Source organism: Medicago sativa, chromosome 1 (assembly GCF_051527215.1).
Source record: "Medicago sativa cultivar Bolivia chromosome 1, Bolivia_mono, whole genome shotgun sequence".
NCBI classification, from domain to species: Eukaryota; Viridiplantae; Streptophyta; class Magnoliopsida; order Fabales; family Fabaceae; genus Medicago; species Medicago sativa.
Window position 1 is genome coordinate 81,729,032 of NC_140749.1, and position 24,662 is coordinate 81,753,693.

Consider the following 24,662-nt stretch of genomic DNA (forward strand, 5'->3'; position numbering starts at 1 on the left):
TTACCAATTTTGGTAATGCTAATATTTTCTCTAGGATTATTCTGACCCCCTGAAGTTGTGCCTTCATTTGATGTTTTGGAGAGAAGTATAGCCTGTCTTGTTTCAGAAAAGGTAGAGAAGGTGGATATTGGCATTTCAGTTCGGTTAATCTGTTCGTTAATGGGGTTCAACTGAATAGTTCTATTTCGGCAGGGGACTAAGGGTGATCATTTGTTGCCTTTTCTATTTTATTTTATCTTTGAACAATCCTTTCTATTTCTAATGGAAACAGAAGGATTAAATTTCATGATAAATTCATTATCCACGTTCATTTGAAAGTTTACACGAGTTTAATTATGGGAGTGAATGTGCATAATTCTTGGTTAGAATAAGCGGCAAGAATGTTCAGTTGCAGAAGATAAGCAAAATCACGTTTAAATGTCTTGATTAACAAATAGGTGATAATATGTAAGGACAGTTGTTTTCGAAGCAAATGTAACACACTGCGAACAAATTTCATACTTTACCTTTTTTTTCTTGCAATGTGAAAGTTAGACCAAAATTATGTATATAAAGAAAACCAAAGTTTTATTTCATGAAACCTTATTGATAATTGTCAGAAAACACTTTAAATTTAATGAAGAATCATTATTTTTCTTGTAATCCCAAGCAACAAATGGGAGAGTTTCTTATAATCCCAAGCAACAAATGGGAGAGTAACATGCAATTAATGAAACAAGAACTGAATTGAAATGTCTTTGATTATTAGGAAAAAGCATGATGCCAGCAGCAGCTATTTTACACAAGCCAAACTTCCAATCAAATCAGGCCTACGAAGAAGGAAATCACAAAGAATAGTGCCGTGTATTGAGAGAAACAACAATATCTCACCTTCTAAGTTTTCTCTATTCTCTTTCTTTTTTGTACTATTTATCTATCACCAATATTTCAGCAAGTCCAAGAAGATGATCTTTTAATCACTGGTTTCATCTGCTTGTCTTCTTCAAGGGAAATCATCCCCAAGTGTGAGGGGTCCTCCAGCATCATCTTGGCCACCAAATAACCCGCAATAGACCATGTTTGGTATTTTCTTGCCTGTTTCCCAACATATCTTCCAAGTTTACCATCGTAATATTCAGGCCATCCATCCTTCAGTAAACGACTCTCGGCAAGTTCAATTGCACGTCTTGCTATTTGTGGTCGCCCTGTCTTGATGCAAGCAGCTGTTACAAGCCATAGGAGCACTGCACCCGAGAGCATGAAACAAAATGAAAAGTTAGAGAAGGACATCAAAACTATGTACCAAATATGTTGCAAATCTTTTCTATCAAACATAAACCAATAACCACTGTATAAATCAGATTATCCATAGAAAGGATGAGGGGGAAAAGAAAAAGTTAAGGCATGAACTCGGATCAAAATCAGAGGTATGGTAAGTATTATCAATCTGTTTGGCTGTACCAAAAATGACTCTGTATTTAGTATAATATCCCACAATAAACTATATTAAAGTTCTGCGACGAAAAAGCTATACAGAGAAATCCCCAAGTTAAATGAACTTTGAATAACTAAGCATGATGAGAGAAAGGGAAAACCTGGCCAAGATCCTCCATTATGGTAACTCCATCTGGTATTTTTAGGATCACAACCAGTAACAATTCGCCACTCGTGACTTTCTATTGCAGGGTAACTAATTTTTAGCGGCATTTCTCCAACCAACTCATCCCAACGAGCTTCAATAAGATCCATGATTGCCATTGACTGCTCTGGAGTTGCTAAAGAAGAAAGAATTGCAACACAGTTTCCTAAAGCAAACCATCGAAAATCCATTCGAGCCGGACTGACATTTCCAATGAAGTAGCCACCACGTGTTGGCATAAAGTCAAACACCCATTCTGGAATTGAATCCGGAATAACATTAAACTTATTTACTGCAGTATGTGAGTACTCCTCAGTCTTGTACCGATAAATGTCATTTAGTTGCTGGAAGTCAAGCCAAAAGTAGCTTCTCATGTGAAAACTTAGTGCATGCAAACGCTTCACAACACGCTCTACACACTCCTTTCCGTCAGCAGTATCTTGCTTGAGCATGGACAAAGCACTTCTCAATGCCATGAAGAAAAGTGCTTGAATCTCAATAGGATATCCATAAACACCCTGCAAGGAGAAGGAAACAATCAATATAGTATTCAAGTTCTTCAAAATCACCGAAATACGAGTTGAACTTCGGTTCCTCGAATTGAAACCACATATTAAAGAGATTAAAACTATATGTGCATAGAAAAAATTTCTTGTATCACTCAATAATGTGTTGCCACATCATTAGATGAATTTGACATATGGCCTGTTTGGATTGGCTTATTTGAGCTTCTCTACTGGCATAAGCTTTACGAGATTGTTTAGGAGAATTTATAAAAACAGCTTATGACAGTTTTCATAAGCTTTTTTCAACTTATTTTCATTATTTCTCCAATATAGCCTATAAGAACAACTTATAGCATAAAATAGAATTTGTAATCTATAAAAATAGCTTAAGCAAGCTTATCCAAACATGATAAGCACTTGTGCTATAAGCTCCAAACAATTTGTTTATCCAAACAGGCCCATAGTTGAATAAGAGTAAGAATAGTAACAAGTTACAAAAGTAATTGCATTTGCATAACCTTGAACAATAAATTGGAAAATGTTTTCAAAAACAATAGAATGCAACAAGCACCATCCAAATAACTAGATAATGTTGGCAATAAGAACATATTACATACTGTGAAACAATTGAAAATTATGCCTTACCATTCTTCTATCAATCATGCAGCATCCATCAGCACAAAGCAGAGTTGGAAATGTGTCAAACCCCTCTGACAAGCATAAAGTCAATATAAGTTTCATTCCTTTTTGACAACTATCAGATTCAGACAGAGTTAAGTCCCCTGTAGATTTTGTGTAAGCACGAAGCAAAATGATCCACCAGAATCCAGAGTCAACAGGAGCAACTCTTCCGATTGCACTTTCGCCAAAATCTGCAATAAGAGTATCTGTTTTCCTAACGGCATCATGAAGGACTTTGAAACTAGCTGGCATCACACCTTCCCCAAGTTTAAACCTATCTACTCTTTTCTCCCACCCCTGAAGATGTAGTGTCTTTAACAAGAAATTTTTTACTATTTCCGGTTCACCATTCATCAAAAAGGCTAGAGCACTTGGGACAAAATCTCGAACAAAAACCTAAAAGAGAAAAATTTATCATCAAATGTTATACTCATTCTCCGATGTCCACGACTGTGTAAAGGTAAAAAAATTGGTCCACTGTACTTTGTGGAGGCAACAACTAACAACTGCAGAGTTTCTTCTATTAACAAATAATTATTCACAAGCAAAAAAAATCTATCATAATTTTATGTTTTAATGAATCATTATAACAGTTATGGATGAGTTTATTTATCATATTTGAGTTTTCAATTGCCTGTTTTGTTCTTTGCAGGGTAGAATTTTCACTAGCATTAAAATAAAATTCTTATTGTTATCTCTAAAATGTCAAGAGGCCAAGTTGTTTGTTAAAGGAAAGACTTTCCTGATTAAACATCCAGCTACAATCTTCATTTCTATCAATCCATAAATGTCAAGAGGCCAAGTTGTTTGTTAAAGGAAAGACTTTCCTGATTAAACATCCAGCTACAATCTTCAATTCTATCAATCCATAAGAATGAAGGGGATTTAAGCATGTTTCTCATCCAGCACGTGCTCTCAACTCACATATTCCAAGAAAAATGGTCTCTTTCTTTTGTTAGTTAAATTATTATTATTTTTACCTATCAATCTGGTAACAGGCATATAAATATATGAACTAACCCTTTATATTGACACCAGGTTTCGTATTGTTTTCCTAGCAATCTGGTAACGCACACAAATAGATACTTGAGTAACACATAGGTTTCACATTGGGCTTTAAATTAAAAAAAAAAAAAAAAAAATATTTAGCTATCATTCTGGGGAGGTGGTCAGTGAGCAAAGAGAGAGATAGATAGCAATTTTCGGGAAGAAATCTGTTAAGCCAGTAAATTATATGCTTTTCCTAAAAAGAACAACATTAATGGTTAAGTGAACAAAAAGAGGCCTTTTGATTAAACAAATAAATAGATGAGATTTGGTGTCAAAGTTAACTTTGACATCTGGTGTCAACGGATCCTGAAATTTTTAAACTGATTATGTTGAATGTCAGAGCGTACTTATCATATTTCAATCATGTTACCACAGATTGTATGTCTTGTAGAATTTCACAAGACCTTTGATATATGTGATATTGCAGGTTCATGTGGCCAGTGAAAACTTGCAGAGATAAATGTACATCATACACACATCATAACTCATATCCAAGTATATGGAGTAAAATTATATCCAAATCAGAATATTGAATTTTAGTACTGATTAAGAAATTCACCTGATCGTAGTTTAGAACTTCCTCTGCTTGATGATCAACAGCTGCAATTGTGCCAACAGGTGCACCTCTAAAATGGACTAGAGATTTTCTGAGAGATTCCCAGGCATCGGCAACCATTGGATGCGGCTCAAACGAGTTGCGAGCAGATGAAGCAGGGGTGTTAAAACCAGATCTTCCTCCAGGCGAGTAATTGTCATAGTTATCTAACCCAGCCCTTGCAAAACCAACAGACAATTCACTAAGGGACCTCTCATCAAATGATCTCTGTCTCTCTATGTTTAGCCTCGGCCTGTCAAGCAAACGAGTGAGATCGAAATCATCCATCTCAGCCATCGAACACTGAGAGCCGACTTTCCTAATTCCCATATGCCCATCCATTCTCTCCAATTCTCCGATAATCAATTTACTTTATCAGAAAGAGATATTATCTACATCCAAAAAAAAAAAAATTCAATCCAGCGTCAAATCCAAATCTGAAACAAACATTATATAAACATCCAAAATAGCAAAAAAAACAAATATATAATAAAACAAAATCATAACGAGTCGCAATCATCTCAATTATGTAATCCTTATAATTGATTAAGCTCTACAAATAGAAACAAAAATTTCTCTCAAATATCATCATCTTTAACTCATGTCAATTTCATCACCAAACTTTTTAAAACGAACAAAAATAACGAAATGGCGCATTAAAGGAAAATAAGTAAACAGATCAAGATCCATACAAAACAATATCCTAATAGATCACAAAAAAAAATGCATACAAAATGAAAATATGAATCTGCAATGTAAGAATAAACGCTAATTCATCAAGAATAATATACAGATCTAAGAATACGAGGGAAGGTAAATGATGCGGAGGAGAGAGAGAGAGAGAGAGAGAGAGAACCTGAAGGAGGAATGGAACGGTTCGTCGGCGAAGTGAGATCTCTCCGGCTAAAACGACGGTGGTTGGCCGGCGAATTCGCCGGAAAAGGAGAGAGAATGGGGGAGAAAATAGTCGGGGAAGGGAAAAAATGAGAATGAGGTGGGAAGGTTATATTTATAGGCGAAGACGAAGGTAGAATTTTTTTACTTGATATAGCCGGTTATGGTTACCGGCGGAGTCCACGTAGGCAATACGACGCCGTTTTGGTCTGGGTGTATATAAATGTTTCTATCTACTACTCCGAGATATTCGAAATAGGATTGGATATAGGAAATAGGAGTGCAGGTAGCGTGTGTATTTATATTTATTTATGGGATATTCAATGGCTATTAATTTATTGGGTAGGTGGGGGTGGATTTCGAATCAATTCTTTTTCTATGTGCCTCGCTTGATAGCTACATTTCAACTTGTATTTTTCATCTACATATAAAACTCTAACCGTTCGCACTCAGACGGTGTGGGGACGTGTTTTACCTTCTTTATTTCTATATCATACTCTCTTATATTTATTTGTTACTCTATCCATATTCGGTGACTTGTTACCCTATATCCATATTCAGCATGGATGAAAAATTGAATATCATTCTCATCCCTATCGGGACTCGCACCATCTCTATCACCGCATTGGATTTTTTTAATAAAAAGAAAGTATTTTCAGCCTCGAACACAATCCTGTAATGCATTATCCATCAATGAGATGATGGAGATCGATGACTGTAGTTAGAAGGGAGAAGTCGAAAATGTGAGATATGAAAGGAGAAAAAAGAGAACTATGGTAAGTAAACTTTAATTGTTTGAGTGAAATGATTTAGGGTTTGAGGTTCTCTTTATATAAAAGGGATAATAAATTGATTTTCTACATTTGAGACGGGTTTAAGTATGGGTACGAGGTGGGTATCTATATCTCCATTACACGTTCCATACCCGTATTTTGAAATCGAAAAAAACTTAAACTCATACTCAAACCCGATCAAAATGAGGAAAGGTTTGTACTCCGGATCGGTTGATCTTTAAATCAAATATCGTGTTTGCAAAAATAAAAAGAAACGAGGAAAGAACCTTTTAGAATAAATATTTGAGGATAGAAATTGACTTTTGAGGAAGAATTGTTAATAAGGTGTTAGGGTGTGCATCATGACAATGGTGCATGTCATTGTCCTTTTTATTATTTCTTTTTATTTTATTTTATTTTATTTATTTTGAAGGTGTGTTTTAATGGGGGGAAAGGTTATTGCGTATTAATCGTATTTATTTATAGTATTTCTAAATTTGAACATGATAAGCAATGCTTAAATAAGGAATCGGTATGTATATTGGTCAAAAAAAATGGAATAGGGATTTTATCTTTTTGACTCAAAAGGGAATTGGTATAGGAATATTGTGCTGCTGCCATTTCAGATTAACTTAGGAATGGATTGGGTCAGAAGAGGTATGGAATTTGATATTCTTTTTAAAAGGAATTTGATAGTTATAGTTGTTTTTATCAAATTGGTGATAATAGTCTCTTTTTTTTTTTGGAGAAGGGTGATAATAGTTTTTGTTGATTAACGTCAAAAAAAGTACTTGTTGATTTATGCTCCCCTATAGGATATAAAATTCAATATTTAACAAATGTTTTCTATTCATAGATTTATTTCAAAAGTAAAAATAAAAATGGTTTAAAAAAATAATTAAAATAAAAAACTGATGTTGAACCACAATTTTCTCAGTCTCCCTCAAGTACTATCTTGATTGATTAAAATAGGTAGTAGATAAAAGTTATTTAGAATTTGATTTTATCATTAAATAAATTAATACAAAAATATGACATGTCATTGATTTAAATAATGAGTATACTCAACCAAACTTCGTATCCGTATGTATCACTCTCTTCACCTGTTTAAGAACTAGTTAGCATATTTCTTTAGTTTAGTGATCAAATTGATGATAAAGTGAAATTTAGAGACCAAATTGATGGTTTAATCTACTAATATTTTTAATGAGACATTTTTTTTGTTGATATCTTCTGAAATAAATTGCTGACGAGGATATGAGTTAGATGAGAAGAATATCTTGCTCAAAAAAAAAAAAAGATGAGAAGAATATCATCAAAAATAAAATTGTGAAGCTTTCCATTAAATATCTTGTGGTATGATTTATGAACAAGAATATAATATCCCATGCCACAAGGATATTAGTCACGTTATTTCATTGACATCCAGAACTATAGGAGGGAATTAAGAATAGGTTAATATTCAAGTAGAATTACAAACCCTCAAAAAAAAAAAAAAAAATCAAGTAGAATTACAAAACAAATAAATTTGCTGTCAACAAAACAAAAACAAACCAAATAAATTTACCTTCTAGCACTCTAGCATTTTCCCTCATTGACTTCCATACTTCTATCCCACGGGCCAATCAACACATTTTTGTCTATATGGACACATCATTCAAAATAACATAAATGACATCGATTCAATTTATGAAGAGATGGAAATGAACGAATGATGTTTATTCTTTTTCAAAAACACGTTTTTCTTTTAGGTAATTTGAAAATATTTGACATCTTACTTAGAGCCGGCAAATTGGCAATGAATCGAGCTAGTTCAAACTAAGTTTCATATTTAATTCGATAATTATTTCGTTGAACTTAATTTGTGAATTAAATCAGTTAAATTTGTGACTTGTTGCATGCAATCATATGATTTATTTTTTAGGTTGTTTGGAAAGCTCCAGGGCCAAGCAAGGGTTTTAGGCCTCAAAATTTTGGGTGAAAAAAAAGCCTCTAAAAAATTAATTTGGTTCTAAGTATATTATATGACAGATAAAAGACAGACATTTGCGTAACTTAACTGGTTACCAAAAATGCCTCAATTACTCTTGGTTAGGAATTAAAAATTTGGTCTCCACAAAATTGATTTTATATAAATATTCTGTTAAAAATATATTTTTGAAGGCCACATTAAATTTTTTGCTTTAGGCCTCTTGATCTGTAGGACCGGCCCTGGAAAGCTTCAAATGCTTTGGTCTTTCAACATAAAGAGCTTGTATTTGATAATGTTGTAGAAACTAAGGGTAAGTGGAGATCATATCTCTTTGTATAAGTCGTCTACTAAGTATGATAGAACCAATTGCTTCCTTATTGACCAAGACATCATACTTAACTGGTTCAACACATTGCATGATCCAACCAATATAAGTGGCATCAAAACCAATCTTCACCATCAATCAATTTGATCATAGGTCGTACTCAAGTCAATATTCATGTCACTTAATTTTCCTAATGTTTTCAACTTCATGTAATGAATAATTTTTTTGGGGGTCATTGCATTATCCAAATTCAAACGTCCATCGACAACATATACTTCGATAATCCACTGAGGTGCATTTATCAAGGACAGTTTTTATTCTTTTTGCAAGAACTTCGATCATTCCACCCCTTCTCCTTTCTCTTTTTGATTTTTAAAGACGAAACTTAATAATCTTTTTTGTTAGTGTCCGGGGTTCGAACCCTCCAGACCTTTGCATATATTATGCATTGTCCTTACCAACTAAGTTAAGCTTACGGGGACCCCTTCTCCTTTCTCTATGCACCACAAAATTATGGTAAAAACTCAATGTCCTTCTAACCGCATCATTTCTCAAAATGAATTAAAGTCCCAAAAAAAAAATTATACTCCTAGTTTCTAGCTCTAATAATTGGTCTTCAAAATAGGAACTCTATGCAGATTATTAAAGCCTAAACAATTCAAACTTAAAATTGTCATTGCTTCTGAAAGGTCTGACAACCAGAACTTGCCAGTAAAAAAAATGTTGTATAGTGATATTTATACAGTTCAGTTGGTAGTTTAAATGACAAAAATATAATAATATGCAGGGGGTCGGAGTTCGAATCCTAAACTCCTCACTTTTTCGTATTTAAAATATGTGAGTCTCAGCCACTAAACTCTTAAAAATAAGTATAAAAAAATCATGGTTGAAAACACTAGGAGACCAAAAGTTGTTAAAACTATTTAGAGAGATTAATAGCAAAAATCAAAATATTTATAAGAAGTAAAAACTTATTTAACCTAAATAATATTGATTAAGTTTATAATGGAACCTCAACCTCTACATGTGAAGAGAAGCTACACTACACTACAAACCTAATATGTCTAATATCTTTGAGGGTTATGTTAACTTGTGCCCTAAGGACACATGTTAAGGAATTCAAAAATAGCAACTTTGCATTGGAAAATATAGTATTTTAACTTTTAAGAAGTTGACTGCATGACTTTTGATATGTATATTTCTATAACAAGTTCCTTAACATGTGCCTTTGAGAGCACAAGTTAACATTGACCTATCTTTAATACATATACTTCAGTTTTTTAGTTTGTCATCCTCTTTTTTAGGATTTATATCCTTGCTGCCAATCTCTCGTTGCACTACATCACTTCTATTTCTCTCTTTTCATCATCTCACTTTTTCATTCCTCATTATATTTCTCTGCTCCAACTCACATATTTATTGATGTGGATGTTACCCAACTTCAACAAAGGATTCATGCTCGATTAATTGTATAGCCTCACATATGTTGTAAAAACTTTATACAATATTTTGCACGACTCTTGTGTTCTTTTTTAATACAACTTATACTATAAGAAATGTTTTTATTGTTAGTAATATATTCTATTTTTTTTTTCTAAAAAAAAATTGCATGAAGATGGTGATCGCAGAATGTGTCGCTTAGACATATACTATAACATATATTTTCCCATAAACTATACTCCCAAGAGAAGAAAAATGTTAAACAATCTTTGCTGGCTTCTGGTTAAGTTAAGGTATCACATGTTGTGCATTTAAGTATTTGCTACCAATAAATTACTGAAATATCAATGCATAAATTGTCTCTAAAACTAATATACAAAGTTTTGTACAATAAAACACTCTAAACATCACCCAAAAGGGGAATAAAATTTTTTTGTTGGCTTTTCAATTAGTCGTATGTATGAAATATATTAATCGTTAGAAAACATATATAAATGAATAAACACTCAATCAAAAATAAATAAATCAATGAAACACATAATGTTTCAAAAGTTATTTTATCAAAAAAAAAGTTATGTTTTTTTTTTATGAATGTGTATATTATTTAATGCATTAACGAATTCTCTAATATCAATGACTCCCTCGATTTATTTAACTTTACCCAAAATATTTATTTATCGTTGGGTTAAATAAGTTTGTGGTCCATAACAATTTTAAAATTTCGATTTTTAGTCCTTTTAAAAAATTGCATCAAGTGTTAGTCCTCCCAAATATTTTATGGTACCACTTTTGGTGCATATTTTAAAGTAAAACGATGATGTGTATCCTTTTAAATTTTGAAATATTTTTTTTGAATTCATGGTTAATACATCATGGAAATCTCTCTTGCAAAAGTTTAATTATTTTACAAGAGTTGAATTAAACATGAATTTTTAAGTTATAAGCGCTTCAAAATTTATATTTTATTTAAAAAGTTTTAAATTTTGGTATGAGAAACTTTTGTTTATTTAACCTTTTACTGTTTGGAAATATAATAATATTAGGTTCAAAATTATACATTAATGACCGAAGAATCATAAATAAATCTAAAAAAAATATCTACAATTATACAATTACGACTTTTTCAAAACAAAAATTATACAATTATCTCTCTAAGGTCCCGATCAAGGTCTCCATTTTAGTGTGGCGGTTACTTCGTAACAGGTTGCCTACAGAAGACAACCTTCTTGGCCGCGGAATCATTACAGGCCCAAGCTCATCTTGCTTGGCGGGTTGTGGACAGGTTGAAACAGCTCAACATTTGTTTTTACAGTGTGGTATATCTAGTTCTCTTTGGCAGCAAGTTCGATTTTGGATAGGCGTTTCTGGTGTAGACCATTAGAGTATTCCTGATCATTTTGTCCATTTTACAAATTACTTTGGTGGTTTGAGGGAGCGTCGATCTTTTATGCAGTTAATTTGGTTTCTTTGTATTTGGCTAGTTTGGAATGAGTGTAATAATAGGTTATTTAATAATTCTCATAGTTCCTCTTTAGTACTATTGGAGAAGGTTAAATTTCATTCCTACTGATGGTTGAGGGCTAATAATGCCTCTTTTGTTTTTGGGTGTCAGCAGTGGTGGTCGAACCCCTTGACATGATGTCTGGGTATCGGCTAACTATTCTTCTTCTTATTGTAACAGATATTGTGTAACTTTGTGAGCCCTTTTTGGTATGCCTTGTGCCAAGGAGGAGTCTCTGTTTCTGTGAATATAAATTCCATTTTTGTTTCTTCAAAAAAAAAACACAATTATGACTTTTGCCAATGTTGAAAATGAAATAAAAATAAAAATAGTATACATATTTACATTGCAGGATAGCGAGTGAAGATTTTAAAATAAAAATAGATGAAATTTTTATTTTATTTTATTTTTTGAAAAACATGGGTGTGATTGTTTTTTAAAAAATTATAATGATACTCCCTAAAAAAAATATAATGATGTCAGATTTCACTCTCATTATAGTTAATTTATTAATTCTAATATATTGTTTTTAAGTCATTAATCCGGTTATTCAGGAATATATGGATCTTTGGAATTGAATTCGGGAGTATGATCGATGTTCAGCTGAGAAATCATTCACTCCAGTTTTATCCAAAAAAATAGAAAAAGCAACAAGTACTTGGGAAGCCGTCGTATCGAACCCGCTCAAGGGGTTAGCCCTCTCCAAATGCCCAATGAATGTCCTTTATTGTAATGCTCGAGGTATTGACAACTCATATACAAGAGTTGCATTAAAATTTTTAGTTTTGTTTCATAAACCGATGTTAATATTTCTTTCGTGCTTGGTGTGGTCTACCTAACTACAGATTTCCTTAATCTGTTAGGCTGCTTGTCATTTTCTTTTCTTTTTGACTTATGAGGGTTTTGGTCTAGTCCCCCTCTTCCAAATACTTTTCTATTTTTTTTTAATAATTTTTTTTTAGTTTGGTGGCATAGGATGGAGGTTTCGCAGGGCGCTAACATAGTTGAAATATCGTTGTTTCCTCTTGATGTTTGTCCTTTCTCCTAACTTATTAAAAAAAGAGTCATTAATTTGTACACCTTTATAAAAAAAAAAATTGTATGAATCTGCATACATACAATCAAATCACGTTATGGCACCACTCTTTTACGTTAGCTCAATAAGCTATCTTTAAAAATCATAATTTTGTGTGATTTGATTAAATATGTGTGTATAAAAAAAATCACACCTTCATTGCATGGGAATTAATCACTACTATTATTTATAGATTCCATGTCATCGCAACCTTCTATAGTGAAGGGAATCACCAATCACCACTACTCATATACTAGTAAGATCTAACAACTCATATCATAAATTTAACAAACTAATTTCAATCATTAGGTTATGATTCAAATTTGCAAAATCGTTGGTGATACATCTAACCAAACCATTTTCAGAGGGAGTGAGAGCAAATAATCCTGGTTCCTAATCTAGATTGAAATTCATATTCGTTATTTATTTTTTTTTTGTAGATAAACGTACAAAATGACAATAATCAATGGAGAAGTTGCACTCATAAATTTAATAATGGGATCATTGGTTGAATTCCTATGACAAAATTATTTTAACAGGGAGAAAATGTAATCACCCTAAACTTGCAATATTTTTTTTGTTGCTTGCAATATTTTTTATTGGATATAAATTTGAATAATTAAAACAATTATTGTTTGTATCATTCGACTGTGTTTCTGTCACAAATACAGTTATCATATATATATATATATATATATATATATATATATATATATATATATATATATATTTCTTTGAAAGCTTGTCAAAAATATATATTTCTTTGAAACATGCATACCTATTACATACGAATGTTTCATTCTCCCCGTTCCCCGTTCCTTGATAACTAATTAAGTTTAATTTAAAGAACAATTGTCAATGAAAAATTAGAAAAATAACCATGCATTTATGCATATTATTTTTTTAAATGCAAGATTATACTCAGCAACGAGTTGGAGTTCTTATCCATCTGAAGTCAATCAATGTTGTCAAATACTCAAAGGGAAGCATATGTCCCTACATTCTTCAAAGACTACTGTAGTAAGCATTCAATAAAGGGCATAATCAAATCTTGGAAAAACAAAGCTTTATTTCCAAGAAAGTGTAGAGACTTTGACAACTATAGAGGGAACAAAACGTGAGGATTATTTTCCCTAAAAATTGGGCTAAAAGTAGATGGCAATAACAGCAATACTACCACATGGTGTACCTTCCTGACCGGAATGGTTCAACAAAGTTGACCCCATTCTTTCTGAATCTTTGCTGAAGTAAGGCTCACGCCATTTTAAATTTTATTTTATCGTATCGTGACTCACGACTCACGAGCAGCTGTTACTTTGGTGCACGTGAAATGTGATGTATATTCTTCTACATACAATATACACAATGGAATAATAAAATAAAATAAAATAAAATGATATTTGTATCATTATTTTAAATTAAAATATTCCTTAAAAAAAAATCATTATTTTAAAATAATTTTTAGATAATTTTCTCTTGTACTCTTTTTTTTGGTTACATGAGAGAAAGAAAAAAAAATAAAAGAAAAACTACGTCTTAATAAATGATACTTTCATAGCATCAACTAATAAGACTGAAGATATATATGATAACGGTTGATGTACCATCATGAGAGACTATAAATGATTAGCACTTAGTTTTGCAAGTATATTAGCGCAAGAGTTTCTTTCTCGAAATGTAAGTTTTTATGTGCCTTAAAAATTAAGTTTAGATAACAGAAATTATAAAACAAAAAACAAATATTTTAAATTAACATAGATATTATATAATAAAATATATATACAGCAAAATTTCATATAGAAAAAGGTGAATACTGAATAGATTTACATGCCAACACCCAACACCCGACTTTTTACTAATAATAATGAATTCAGGCTCAGTTGTCACCAAATGTTAAATTGATTTTGACACCAAATCACACTCATTTATTTCATTTGATATAATGGCTGATACTTATTATTTAATATCAAAATTTATAAAAGAAAATATAAACATATCATATAATATCTACGCAACCATCTTCTATGGCTTCTATAAAGTAAGTAGTTAAAAAATGAAGGAAAAAAAATAAGGTTTAAAGTCTTAATCACTCTTCAGTAAACAAAAAGTAATATTAATTATTCCTCAAAAAATAATGTAATATTAATTATTCATAATTTATTATGTATGTTATCATTCGTTTATATCATAGTGTATCCTTTTTTTTTTTTTTTTAAGAAATATCATAGTGTATCCTGTTTACTCCCTAAAGAGTTAAAGGACCCTTATCCAAATATAGTGGCTTTGATATATTACAAGAAATTACTTCTGTGAACAACATGATGTTGAAAATTACCAAATATAGTACAGTGAGAGGGACGTTTGTCTCATGTAGCAATCGCTCAATGGAAGCAAAAGGGTCCAACAAAAGTATATATGCTGTCCTTTTATAAAAAGTACATATTTGCTGTGAACTAAGATGAACTTAATTAGTCTGGTAAGTATAGTTTACTTGATAGTTACCAATAAAAAGTACATATTTGCTGTGAACTAAGATGAACTTAATTAGTCTGGTAAGTATAGTTTACTTGATAGTTACCATAAATAATATTTGCAAAGTCAAAGTTTGAACCACATATTCTTCCTACTTAAAAGTTATGAATCTAACCACTTGATTACTTGAAGAGAAAGAAATGGGCCTACTTATATTTCAATGGAAGCAATTAAGGTCCTAACCTTTTTTTAACCTATTTTTCCTTATAACCTATTGAATTTTTATGTATAAATTAAATTGGTTAATTCCTTATAAACAATTATATTGGAATACCCAAGACCATTTGAATGAGATGGTAAAAACTTTCTTCAAGTTTAACTAGAGGTCTTCAAATTTCAATCACGAGAATATATCATTGTTAAATCTCTTGATGAAGAGATTTATCATCCATTGTGGTCCTACCTGACTCGAGAGATTAGTCTCTGCAGCTGCGCACAGAGGATACTCGTCTCACAAAAAAAAATTGGAGTAATTAAGTACCCAACTGTTTTCCTCTAATTTCTCTACTAAAATAATAACCTCACTCCACTAACAATAGACAGGTTCAAGTGGTATTTTAACAACCCAACTCCATTGAAAGTATTTACATGATTTTCTCTAACCACATTGCTTTTTTATCACAAAAAATATCAAAGAAACACATGAATAATGTCCACCTTTTGGGTTTCTTTTTTTACGCAAACATCAACCTTTTGTTTAAACTTTGAGCTTCTTCTATCATAGATCAAATGATTCATCCCTTGTCCCCTTGAGCTTAACTCAATTGGTAAGGACAATGCATAATATATGCAAGTTCTAGAGTTCGAACCCCAAACACCACAAAAAAAAAAAAAAATGATCCATCCCTTCCCTCCGGCCTATTGAACCCTCTCTCTACGAATTCTATGGGAAGTTGATTTCATAGAGCTTAATTTTTCTTGCTTTATATTCAATTTTGTAAACAAAACAAAAACGCCAACCTTTTGTAGTTTGTTCTCAAGATTAACAATAGAGAAAATGTGAAAAAGATATATTATGTAGACTTACCGATAATAAGATAAACAGATACAATTTCTCTAAAGTAAATAATAATCCATTTCAGAGTCTAAAACAATAAAACTTTATCCTAAAAAACAATTTAACAGATTATGTTTATATAAATAAACCACTCATTCCAATATAACACAATTCATCTAAACACGACAAGAAATTTGGTTTCCATATTGTTTCCTTCATTACTTCTGGTTTCTTTTTGCCATAGAAATTTAGGTGAAGAGCACAGGAGGTTAGTAGCAAAAGATCAAAATAAATAAATAAATAAAATCAACTACCGAATATATTATTGGGATGAATCACGGATTAGGCAGCTCACTTTAAACATTTCATGGCACTTCCCAAATTGTGAAAGCATACTAGCAACCACACGTTTCCAGAATAAAACAAATCAGCTACAACTATATCAGAATCCTCCTGAATTGTAGGATCCGTTCTAGAACCACATCCTCAAGTATGGTACAATGACCACTCTAATGTGGTACCAAGACCACTCAATATAGTTCTAAGACCACTCAAGTATGGTACAATGATCATTCCAACTTCCAAAGAGACAACTCAAAGGGCTGTGGTTCAATGACTACCCTATGAAGAAACCATAGGGATTAAATATCTCGAAAGGGACTATGGTCGTAAGAACACTCTTTGATTCTGAAGGGACAAAAAACAAAGAGGAGAAGTGACTCATAAGTGCATCGAGCAAATGAAGGAGAAGAGAGAGAGAGAGAGTTCTCGATAACGGGTGTGACGAAAAGCGAGGGTGGATGACTCCTTATATAGTGCAAGAATCAATGAGGCAACCAAACTGGAGAGTCGAGATGATTTGACCGTTGTGGAACCAGCGACATGGGCCTGTTTGGTTTGGCTTCTGAGAAGCAATTCTAGCCCAAAATCAATTCTCTACAGTGCCAAAAGCAATTCTAGCCAAAAACGTGTTTGGTTCAGCTTTTCAGAATTGCTTTTATCCTCCAAAAGTAATTCTCCATGAAGCTACAAATCCTAGCTTCTAGCTTTTCTAGAATCAATTCTCCTTGAACAACGTGTATAGGTTTGTATATTTTATTATTACAACATGTTATTTTACTTTATTGCCCTTTATCAATTCTCATTCTTTATCAATTCTCCTTTAGCTATGTCTATTTTAGTAATTATACATTCAAAAGCAATTCTACATAATTGCATCCAAACATAAATCATTTTGTTTAATCAATTCTACATAATTGTATCCAAACATAAATCAATTCTCTCAGAATCAATTCTGTCAGAATCAATTCTATCAGAATCAATTCTATCAGAATCAATTCTCTCAGAATCAATTATATTCAAAGCTGAACCAAACGGGCACATGATCTTGCCTCACCAATGTTTCATTAATGATTAATTTGGAATTGGGTTGACTAAAGGAGGACATGTTGAAGCGTGCAAAATGTTTATGTAGCAACGACATGTTCCGAAACAAAAATTCAGAAAAGAAAAAGAAATACTAATTAATTTTAATGTTTCAGGTCATTAAAAAATAATACACCACACAATCTAAGCCCGACCGAACGGCGGCGTGCATCTAGTAGTCATGTTGAGTGCGTCAGCATCCATTTACAAAACTGCCTACTCCAAAGGGCACACTCATGAAAGGCACACCTTTAGTCCTCTACTATATACACACACTAGTGTTGTGTTATCTAAAAAAAAAAAAAAAAAAATTACACTAGCGTTATGTGTGAAGTGCAAACTATCCAATGTGGGACGTCTAGGTTTTTTTCAATTCACACACAAAGCCACAGCGTTCCAACAAGAACAAACTTGAGCTGAGTGAACACATATAGGTGTTCACATCAACAAGAACAACTAATCTCACGCCTTTAAGAGTTACATTCTTACCTACTTGACTAACATTCTTTTTTCTTTTTTTTGACATGAGTATTCTTTAGCATACTGTGTGGTTGACATATGAATATAATAAATCTTGAAACATATGTCACTTCAATGACATAAAGTAAACAACAGAGCTACAACTTGCTCGGATCCAATCAGTCAAGTCATTAAGTGAAATCCAAAAACGACCGCTTTAAACAGGCCATAAATAACCTTCTGTAACTATGGAGTTTTAACCTAGAGAAGTACATGGAGGTATTCCTCACAAATAACAAGGAAGGAAATGATAAACAGGTACATAAGCATCAACCTACCTGGATAACGAAGAACTTTGGTACACTACAACAACAATGGCTTTGCTTAAAGCACCAGTAGATATGGAATATCTAGCATCCTCATTCTACTTTCACTTCCAACTAATATTTAATGGAAGCTTAATCTCTCAGATCTATTGAAAATATTAGTAAGGTGGGTAAGAGATTGGGCTAACTGCATCAGGGCGACGTGGCCTGGAACGGCTAGCGTTATCCAGTTCCTCCCCAAAAGCTCTCCGACTATAGTCCAAATGGTTGCCACCAAAGTGAGATCCATACGCATTAGATTGGTCGGTTGCACGGTTCCTCCCCAAAAGCTCTCCAACTATAGTCCAAATGGTTGCCACCAAAGTGAGATCCATACGCATTAGATTGAATTAAAAACAAAAAAAAAAAAAAAACTAAGCAAGTATTAAACTAAGTTTCAATGAAGTGGTACATTTAGACTAGAGAGAAATTGAAGTAAGCAAGTAATACAAATATTACCTTGAGAATAATTTAACGCACGATCTGAGAATCGGTCAGGTATTGATTGCCTAGCGGAATGCTGAAAATTTTCTGAACTATTTATTTGCACAGGGTAAGGCCTTGGTCGTTGAGAAGAATTTGACGAGGGTGTAGTAGCTGTAGAACTATTTGGGGTATTTTTGTCCCTTCCAGATATCTGTTTATTAGCAGACTATGCATGCCATTAACAAATAACCATGACATGAAAGAAATTTAAAATTTAAAATAGTATTTATTACATGATTCTGCAATCAAACCTATGCAGCCCAGGTATACGGTGTCCTGAGCTGTATTTATTACATGATTGGAAGTTCACAGGCTCTATTATGCAACACTGTTAACTTTCGCTATAGTTGGGTATATGTGTGCACCGCTTTCAACTTTATAGATGCATCCAAGTATCCAACTATTAACTTCATTTAATAGTGTTGCATAAAATATTTTCAACAGGTCACAGAAAGATTAAAAATTGCCAATGTCTCAGCCTGTGAACCTCTATTCAGCAAAGCTTTATATTCAACAATTTTTAAAAAGATCAAAAACTATCCAAATCAGTAAGTCACACAATACGTGGAAAGCATCGATGTCAAGAACGCACCGCAAACTTCAGGGTTCGTTTGTACAGTGTTACAAGGCCTGAGAAAAGTCTGACAGCATAGTCTGCAATCTCCTCAGTTTCATATTCTGCAAAGGCAAAACCTTTTGGTTTTTCAGATTCCTTATCTTTAGGAATGTGCAAGTCTACCACTCGTCCAGCTTGAATTAATATATCATACAATATCCTGTCCGTCACCCTCTCATCCAGATTGCCTGAATTAAATACAAGTAACCAAATCAGAACCCAAAAGTAGATGCACCATACTACGTACACGGAGGTGTACATTCTCCATGTACATTCCAAACCCCTTAAATTTGTTCATATACAAATGAAAGTTCCAACCAACTATCCCTATGAAGAATTGAAACTTTAGTACTATAAAAGCAAGAAAAATATAGTTGTGGGCTGTTGAGTGTAACTAAAAATAAAAGAAATAAAATCCACCGACAGTGTAGGAAATCTCAGATCATCTAAAACATTATTGAGAAGCATACTCATCAAAGAAACATTTCTATCATTAAAATCTTTTACAGAAGTAAACATAGGAAAGAGATCAAGGGAGATCTAACACATTATAGGATACTTAAAGAATAATTCCATAAACAAAGTCATCTCTGGTTAAAAAGATATTTAAAGAGTAATATAATGTGAGGGCTCTTGACAAGCAAAGCTTATAGTTTTTCATTAAGAAAAATACCATGAACATACGCACAAAGATATGAGAAATGATCCAGCAAAATCTACTTGCTTAATGATCTTTACCACCAGTAAACTAAATATAAATAAAAATTTAAAATTTCTCTTTAAACGAATATTGTATCCTACACCTATAGTACTTTCCCTTTTTCCCCTCGAATAAAATTTTATTTCTATTAAAAATGATTATGAGCAGTATGTTATGTTTGTTGTCTGGAGATAATTTGACAGGCAACAGTTCTACTTTTCATCAAAACTGTGCCACTGACACACAGCTCAAAGATGGAACCAAAGCTTTAGCAAAATCCAATTGGTTAATGATCTATTGATCTTCATCTAAAAACTGAATACATATAGATATTTCACATTTCTCAATACCTACAGTACTTACCCTCTTTCGCCTCTAATAAAAGGTTATTTCTATTGAAACAATTACGGCCAGTGTGCTATGTTTCTTGTTCTCCTATGTGGTGGTTTCCAATATTATCGATAGCAGATGGCGGACCATTACGGAAAGCCAAAAACCCGACATACCGGCCGCCATATGTGGCAGTCGCCATATCCAAGTATGGCGCTGCCATCCTTCACAAATTGGCCATATCAGTTTTTCTAAAAATACGCCACCGATATCTGCCATTGCTGATATTTGACAACTCTGGTGGTTTCTAACTTGAAATAAATTATCAAAAGCTCAAATGATTGGTACCAGCAAGCATGTTATGGGGCAAGGTTATTGTATTGGTTTCTGGAGAATCTCTGCCGGCAACATATCTTGATAATGGTCGTAAAATGCTGATTCTTACACCATGACAACTAACCCCCTAGAGTTCTTAATATGTTCAGAAATCCACTCGATAATTTTCATATGCTATCTAGTAATTAACATCACCAATGGTGACTAGAATCCATACTGTATCTTATAATTAATACCCCTCCCAAACTGCATGAAGAGAAAAATCGAAAAGCAAAGTGAACAATTAACAAAAAAAAAAAATATAAATAAGCAACTCTATGCCGCTCACATTTTCGAACATGATTATTAATATTAACAAGACAATTGAATCAATATATGTATAACCAATTTTCAGTTAATTTGCAAGGAGCTCTATGAAATTCAAAATCAAAACTATCATATATATATACATAATCCTCTAAATTGAAAAAAGTGAGGTTACCTATGTAAACGGTGCAACTTGAATTACCAGACATAGTTGTATGTAGATCTATTTCGAAACAGGAAGATAGTCAGAGGCAAAGAATAATTAAGAGAATCTCAATAGCTATGTTTTCAATAGCGCCACTTAATCACATAATTGCGGTGCGGAGCTATGCTCTGCTGCGACCTAATTCACTGGTGCGTTGATGGTCGCTATGGTGGTTGCGACCGCAAGTCGCGGTGGAATAGCATGCTAAGGCGAGCTGCCGCACCAGCAGAGGGGGAAAGAAAATTTGAAAAAAGAAAATAAGAAAGGAAACCTGGAATTTCACGATTCTGGCGGTCGGTGACAAACTTCGCCGGCGTTTTTCGGCGAGCTTTTGCTTACTTACGGCCAAAGTTGAGTCAGTGGAACTTCAACTTGTTTACTTGGTCTTGTGGGAATGGAACCGATGAATTTTGTCGTTTTAGGGTTTGGAATGTCTTATTAAAGGGTGTTTTAGTAACTAGACTTTTCACCCGTGCGCATATATAGTTCAAAACATTACCTGCATTTTTTATTAGAAAATATAGGTGCGAAATATCATAAGGTCTGTTATAAAAACTCATGTTAGGAGCATTGTTTTGTATATATGTGTCTCGAACCCTCCTGTACGCTTGAGCATATGAGTTTGCTTGGTCGAGTATGTGTCGTAATTCCTTCACCATTGACAACCTCAATGATTCTCTATCATCTTCCATACTACTCCCTCCGTCCCAATTTATAAGCAAAAAACACAAATTCACACTTATTAAGAAAACTAAAACATACACCCTCCGGTCACTAATATAAGCAAAAATCCATTTTCTAGGTTCATTCAATAAATGATGTATGTAACCTATAATAAAGACTACATACATCATTAATTGAAAGAACCTAGAAATTGGTTTTTTCCTAAAATTAGTGACCGGAGGGTGTATATTATATGAGTTATAGTTTTTTGTGTTCTTCTTAGAATAAGTTTCATAAAATGATGTAAAAACAATTCTTATTGGATAATGATTACGGAGAAAATAAAAAGGAGAACAAATTCAATGCAATTTGCATTTAATTTTACTTTGAAAAAGATGATTTTTTATAAAACATAATAATAGCATAAATGTTGGTATTAATTTTGCTTATATTTCGGGACAAAAAAAATGAAATTTTTTGGCTTATAATTTGAGACAGATGGAGTAAGTGTCAGCCGTAAAGACAAAAAAAAAAAAAATCAAGTTAGCAAAACACCAAAAACATTTACGGTGAATATAGTTCTAGGATTATTTTGGAGAATAATTATAAAACTGGTTGTGCTAATTCAATTAGTTGCTACTCAATTGTTGTACTGTAAATGCAAAAGTGTTATGGTATAAAGTTAATTAGCCATCCTAAACTATATAAGAAACAATTAGTTCTTTTAAAAAAAAAATTAGTTATTAGTGAGGGAAGCATTTTTATTTTTTATTTTTAAATTCCTTTGATCCTTAAAAACGATTAATAGCTAACTTTGTATGTATCATTCCACTTAGTTGAAGTCATATTAAGGTATTGCATTATAATAGCCAAGACCACTTACAATGGGTTATTGAATCCCATATTCAATATGTTGAAGTCATTGCACTACCCTTGTTGAATATCAGTTGGAGGAAAGAGAGGATGAATAAATTCAACAAGCTGAATGCATGTCCGAACTGCCACGTGGCGCTGCGAGATTGGCTAAAACCGGCGCGTGCATGTCACGCGCCGACAGGGTGAGTGGGTGTTCTGCAACGCGGAGAGAGAAAGGGAATTGGATAAAAGCTGTGACACACGGCTTGCTGCAATTGGCTGCTTGGATTTTTATCTTCTTAATAATTTGGACTCAATTATTTCATTGCAAATAATTTTTTTTATTTTTTTTTTTACCAAAATTCGTGATTTTTTTTCTCTATAAATAGAGACTTGGATCATTTCATTTGGACACAGAAAAAAAATCAAGTTTTTCACTCTCTTAATCTCATTATTAGTCTTTCTTTTAAAGTTTTAGTCTTTGATTAGTGAAATGGATCCCAATAACAATCAATTCAACACCCAAAATTCTTCTGATTACCCATTTAGCTACCAAAATCCCAATAAAAAATTAATTGTATTATTTTAATTTAATTTAAATCGATAATTATAATTTTATGTAATTATAAAAACAAAAATTAAATAAGAATAAGAAATAAAAAGTGGTGGGGTAGGGTGTTGAATGTTTACCATTGGAGTGGTAAAAATTGAATGGGTGTTGAATTAAGAGAGAGAAAATGATGTGGAGTGTTGGAAATTAAAAAAGTGGGTGTTGAAGGTTATTGAAATTTTTTTTCCATTGTACATGGTCTAACCAGTAACTGGTACCGTGAAGTCTAATACAACATGCACTACTAAAGTGAATCGGCATGCACCCATCAAATCCTTGGCAGAAAACTTTGGGAATAGGTGAGCGTTACTCAAGGCAGCTCAAGAAAAATTATTGGGAACTATAAAAACAGGGCTTGAAATGCACAAACATATCTGCAAAGTCATTTATGATATTATAATTATATATATATTTTATGGCCTTTGGAAAAACTATGGCAGTAAAGTAAAAGAAATGACTCCACTTCTGTGACATAGTGAGTTTTAATGTTATATAACATTATCCACTCAGTGTGTGCCACGGGGATTTTGTACTCTTAGCATTTTAAATCGGTTAACCAAAAAAGCGATTTTAAAAGATTTTTGTCTTTTTTGAAAAAATAATATTTTAATTTTTATTCTCAGTTTCATTTTTATCCCTTAGGATTGTATTACTGGCTCTGATACCAGGTTGGAGGCAGAATCGCCAGCGGAATTTTCCCGAACTTCGTTTAATATTTGTTCGATTTTTCTTAACCCTTGGAATGGTTTTAAGAGCGTTCTAGCTCATTCTTTTTGTGTATTAGTAAGATTTTCTAAATCTTCTGTTTCTCTTAGTAGATCATCAATATATTCTATATGATCACCTACAAATTCTTTAGCATGGAAAAGAACTTGTCTTAGAACAATTCTTTCATTGTAAAATTCTATCTCAGAGACTATATTCTCTAGTCTTTTCTTAAAGATTTTTAGTTCTGTTATAAGATCTAATCCGGGCATTATTGATTAGATACGGAACTATTGGTGGAATTTTCTTCAATCTTTTTCAAAAGATTTTCTAGGTGAATTAATTTTTGAGCGGGCCATAGTAGGATTTCAGCTCTTTCTCTTTGTTGGGCAGAAATATTTTCTGTTTCTTCTAATTCTTCTACATTTCTTCCACATATGGAATATGTAGAATTATTAAGTCCCGAACTCCCCAAAGATTATTTTTCATTTCTATTCTTAGAAAATTTATTTCTATTTTGTCCACAAAATTTTTTAGTTTTATTTTAAATAAGGTTAACTCGCCTTTTATTGTTATTCCAGACATTATAGTTTTTTATTGATTTTTAGAAGTTCAGTTTTAATTTCCAATAAAGTTTTATCA

At 32.6% G+C, this 24,662-nt stretch overlaps 2 protein-coding genes and 1 long non-coding RNA gene across 4 annotated transcripts; 1 reads left to right on the plus strand and 2 right to left on the minus strand.

The window, feature by feature from the left end:
- Positions 1–612: 612 nt before the first annotated feature.
- On the minus strand, positions 613–5,613 carry LOC146958100 (putative alkaline/neutral invertase D). The gene is made up of 5 exons (XM_085741288.1): positions 5,307–5,613; positions 4,415–4,842; positions 2,770–3,201; positions 1,575–2,136; positions 613–1,223 (listed from the first exon to the last, which is right to left on the minus strand). The coding sequence occupies exons 2-5, from the start codon at positions 4,790–4,792 to the stop codon at positions 928–930; spliced, it is 1,668 nt and encodes a 555-aa protein (XP_085597414.1). The 5' UTR covers positions 4,793–4,842; positions 5,307–5,613; the 3' UTR covers positions 613–927.
- A 936-nt stretch (positions 5,614–6,549) lies between these two features.
- On the plus strand, positions 6,550–11,691 carry LOC146958101 (uncharacterized). The gene is made up of 2 exons (XR_015024996.1): positions 6,550–6,774; positions 8,042–11,691. It is a non-coding gene; the product is annotated as an uncharacterized LOC146958101 (long non-coding RNA).
- Positions 11,692–17,949: 6,258 nt separating this feature from the next.
- Positions 17,950–21,577, minus strand: LOC146958102 (RNA-binding (RRM/RBD/RNP motifs) family protein). Of its 2 annotated transcripts, none has more exons than XM_085741290.1 (5): positions 21,459–21,577; positions 21,158–21,205; positions 19,287–19,498; positions 18,668–18,845; positions 17,950–18,506 (listed from the first exon to the last, which is right to left on the minus strand). In XM_085741290.1, exons 2-5 carry the CDS (start codon positions 21,189–21,191, stop codon positions 18,328–18,330), a joined length of 603 nt encoding a protein of 200 aa, XP_085597416.1. In that variant the 5' UTR covers positions 21,192–21,205; positions 21,459–21,577; the 3' UTR covers positions 17,950–18,327. The 2 variants fall into 2 exon arrangements, with proteins under 2 accessions (XP_085597416.1, XP_085597415.1); XM_085741289.1 differs by having other exon boundaries at positions 18,668–18,860.
- Positions 21,578–24,662: the final 3,085 nt, after the last annotated feature.

Bases quoted from the DNA above. Each gene is read 5' to 3' on its own strand.
- LOC146958100 (XM_085741288.1), bottom strand. From the start codon at position 4,792: ATGGATGGGCATATGGGAATTAGGAAAGTCGGCTCTCAGTGTTCGATG. The intron at 3,202-4,414 runs GTGAATTTCTTA...TTTCTCTTTTAG, and splicing joins AAGTTCTAAACTACGATCAG to GTTTTTGTTCGAGATTTTGT. The intron at 2,137-2,769 runs GTAAGGCATAAT...TTCTCCTTGCAG, and splicing joins GCATGATTGATAGAAGAATG to GGTGTTTATGGATATCCTAT.
- LOC146958102 (XM_085741289.1), bottom strand. From the start codon at position 21,191: ATGTCTGGTAATTCAAGTTGCACCGTTTACATAG. The intron at 19,499-21,157 runs GTAACCTCACTT...TATTTAATTCAG, and splicing joins AAGTTGCACCGTTTACATAG to GCAATCTGGATGAGAGGGTG. The intron at 18,861-19,286 runs GTGCGTTCTTGA...TGGCATGCATAG, and splicing joins AACGAACCCTGAAGTTTGCG to TCTGCTAATAAACAGATATC.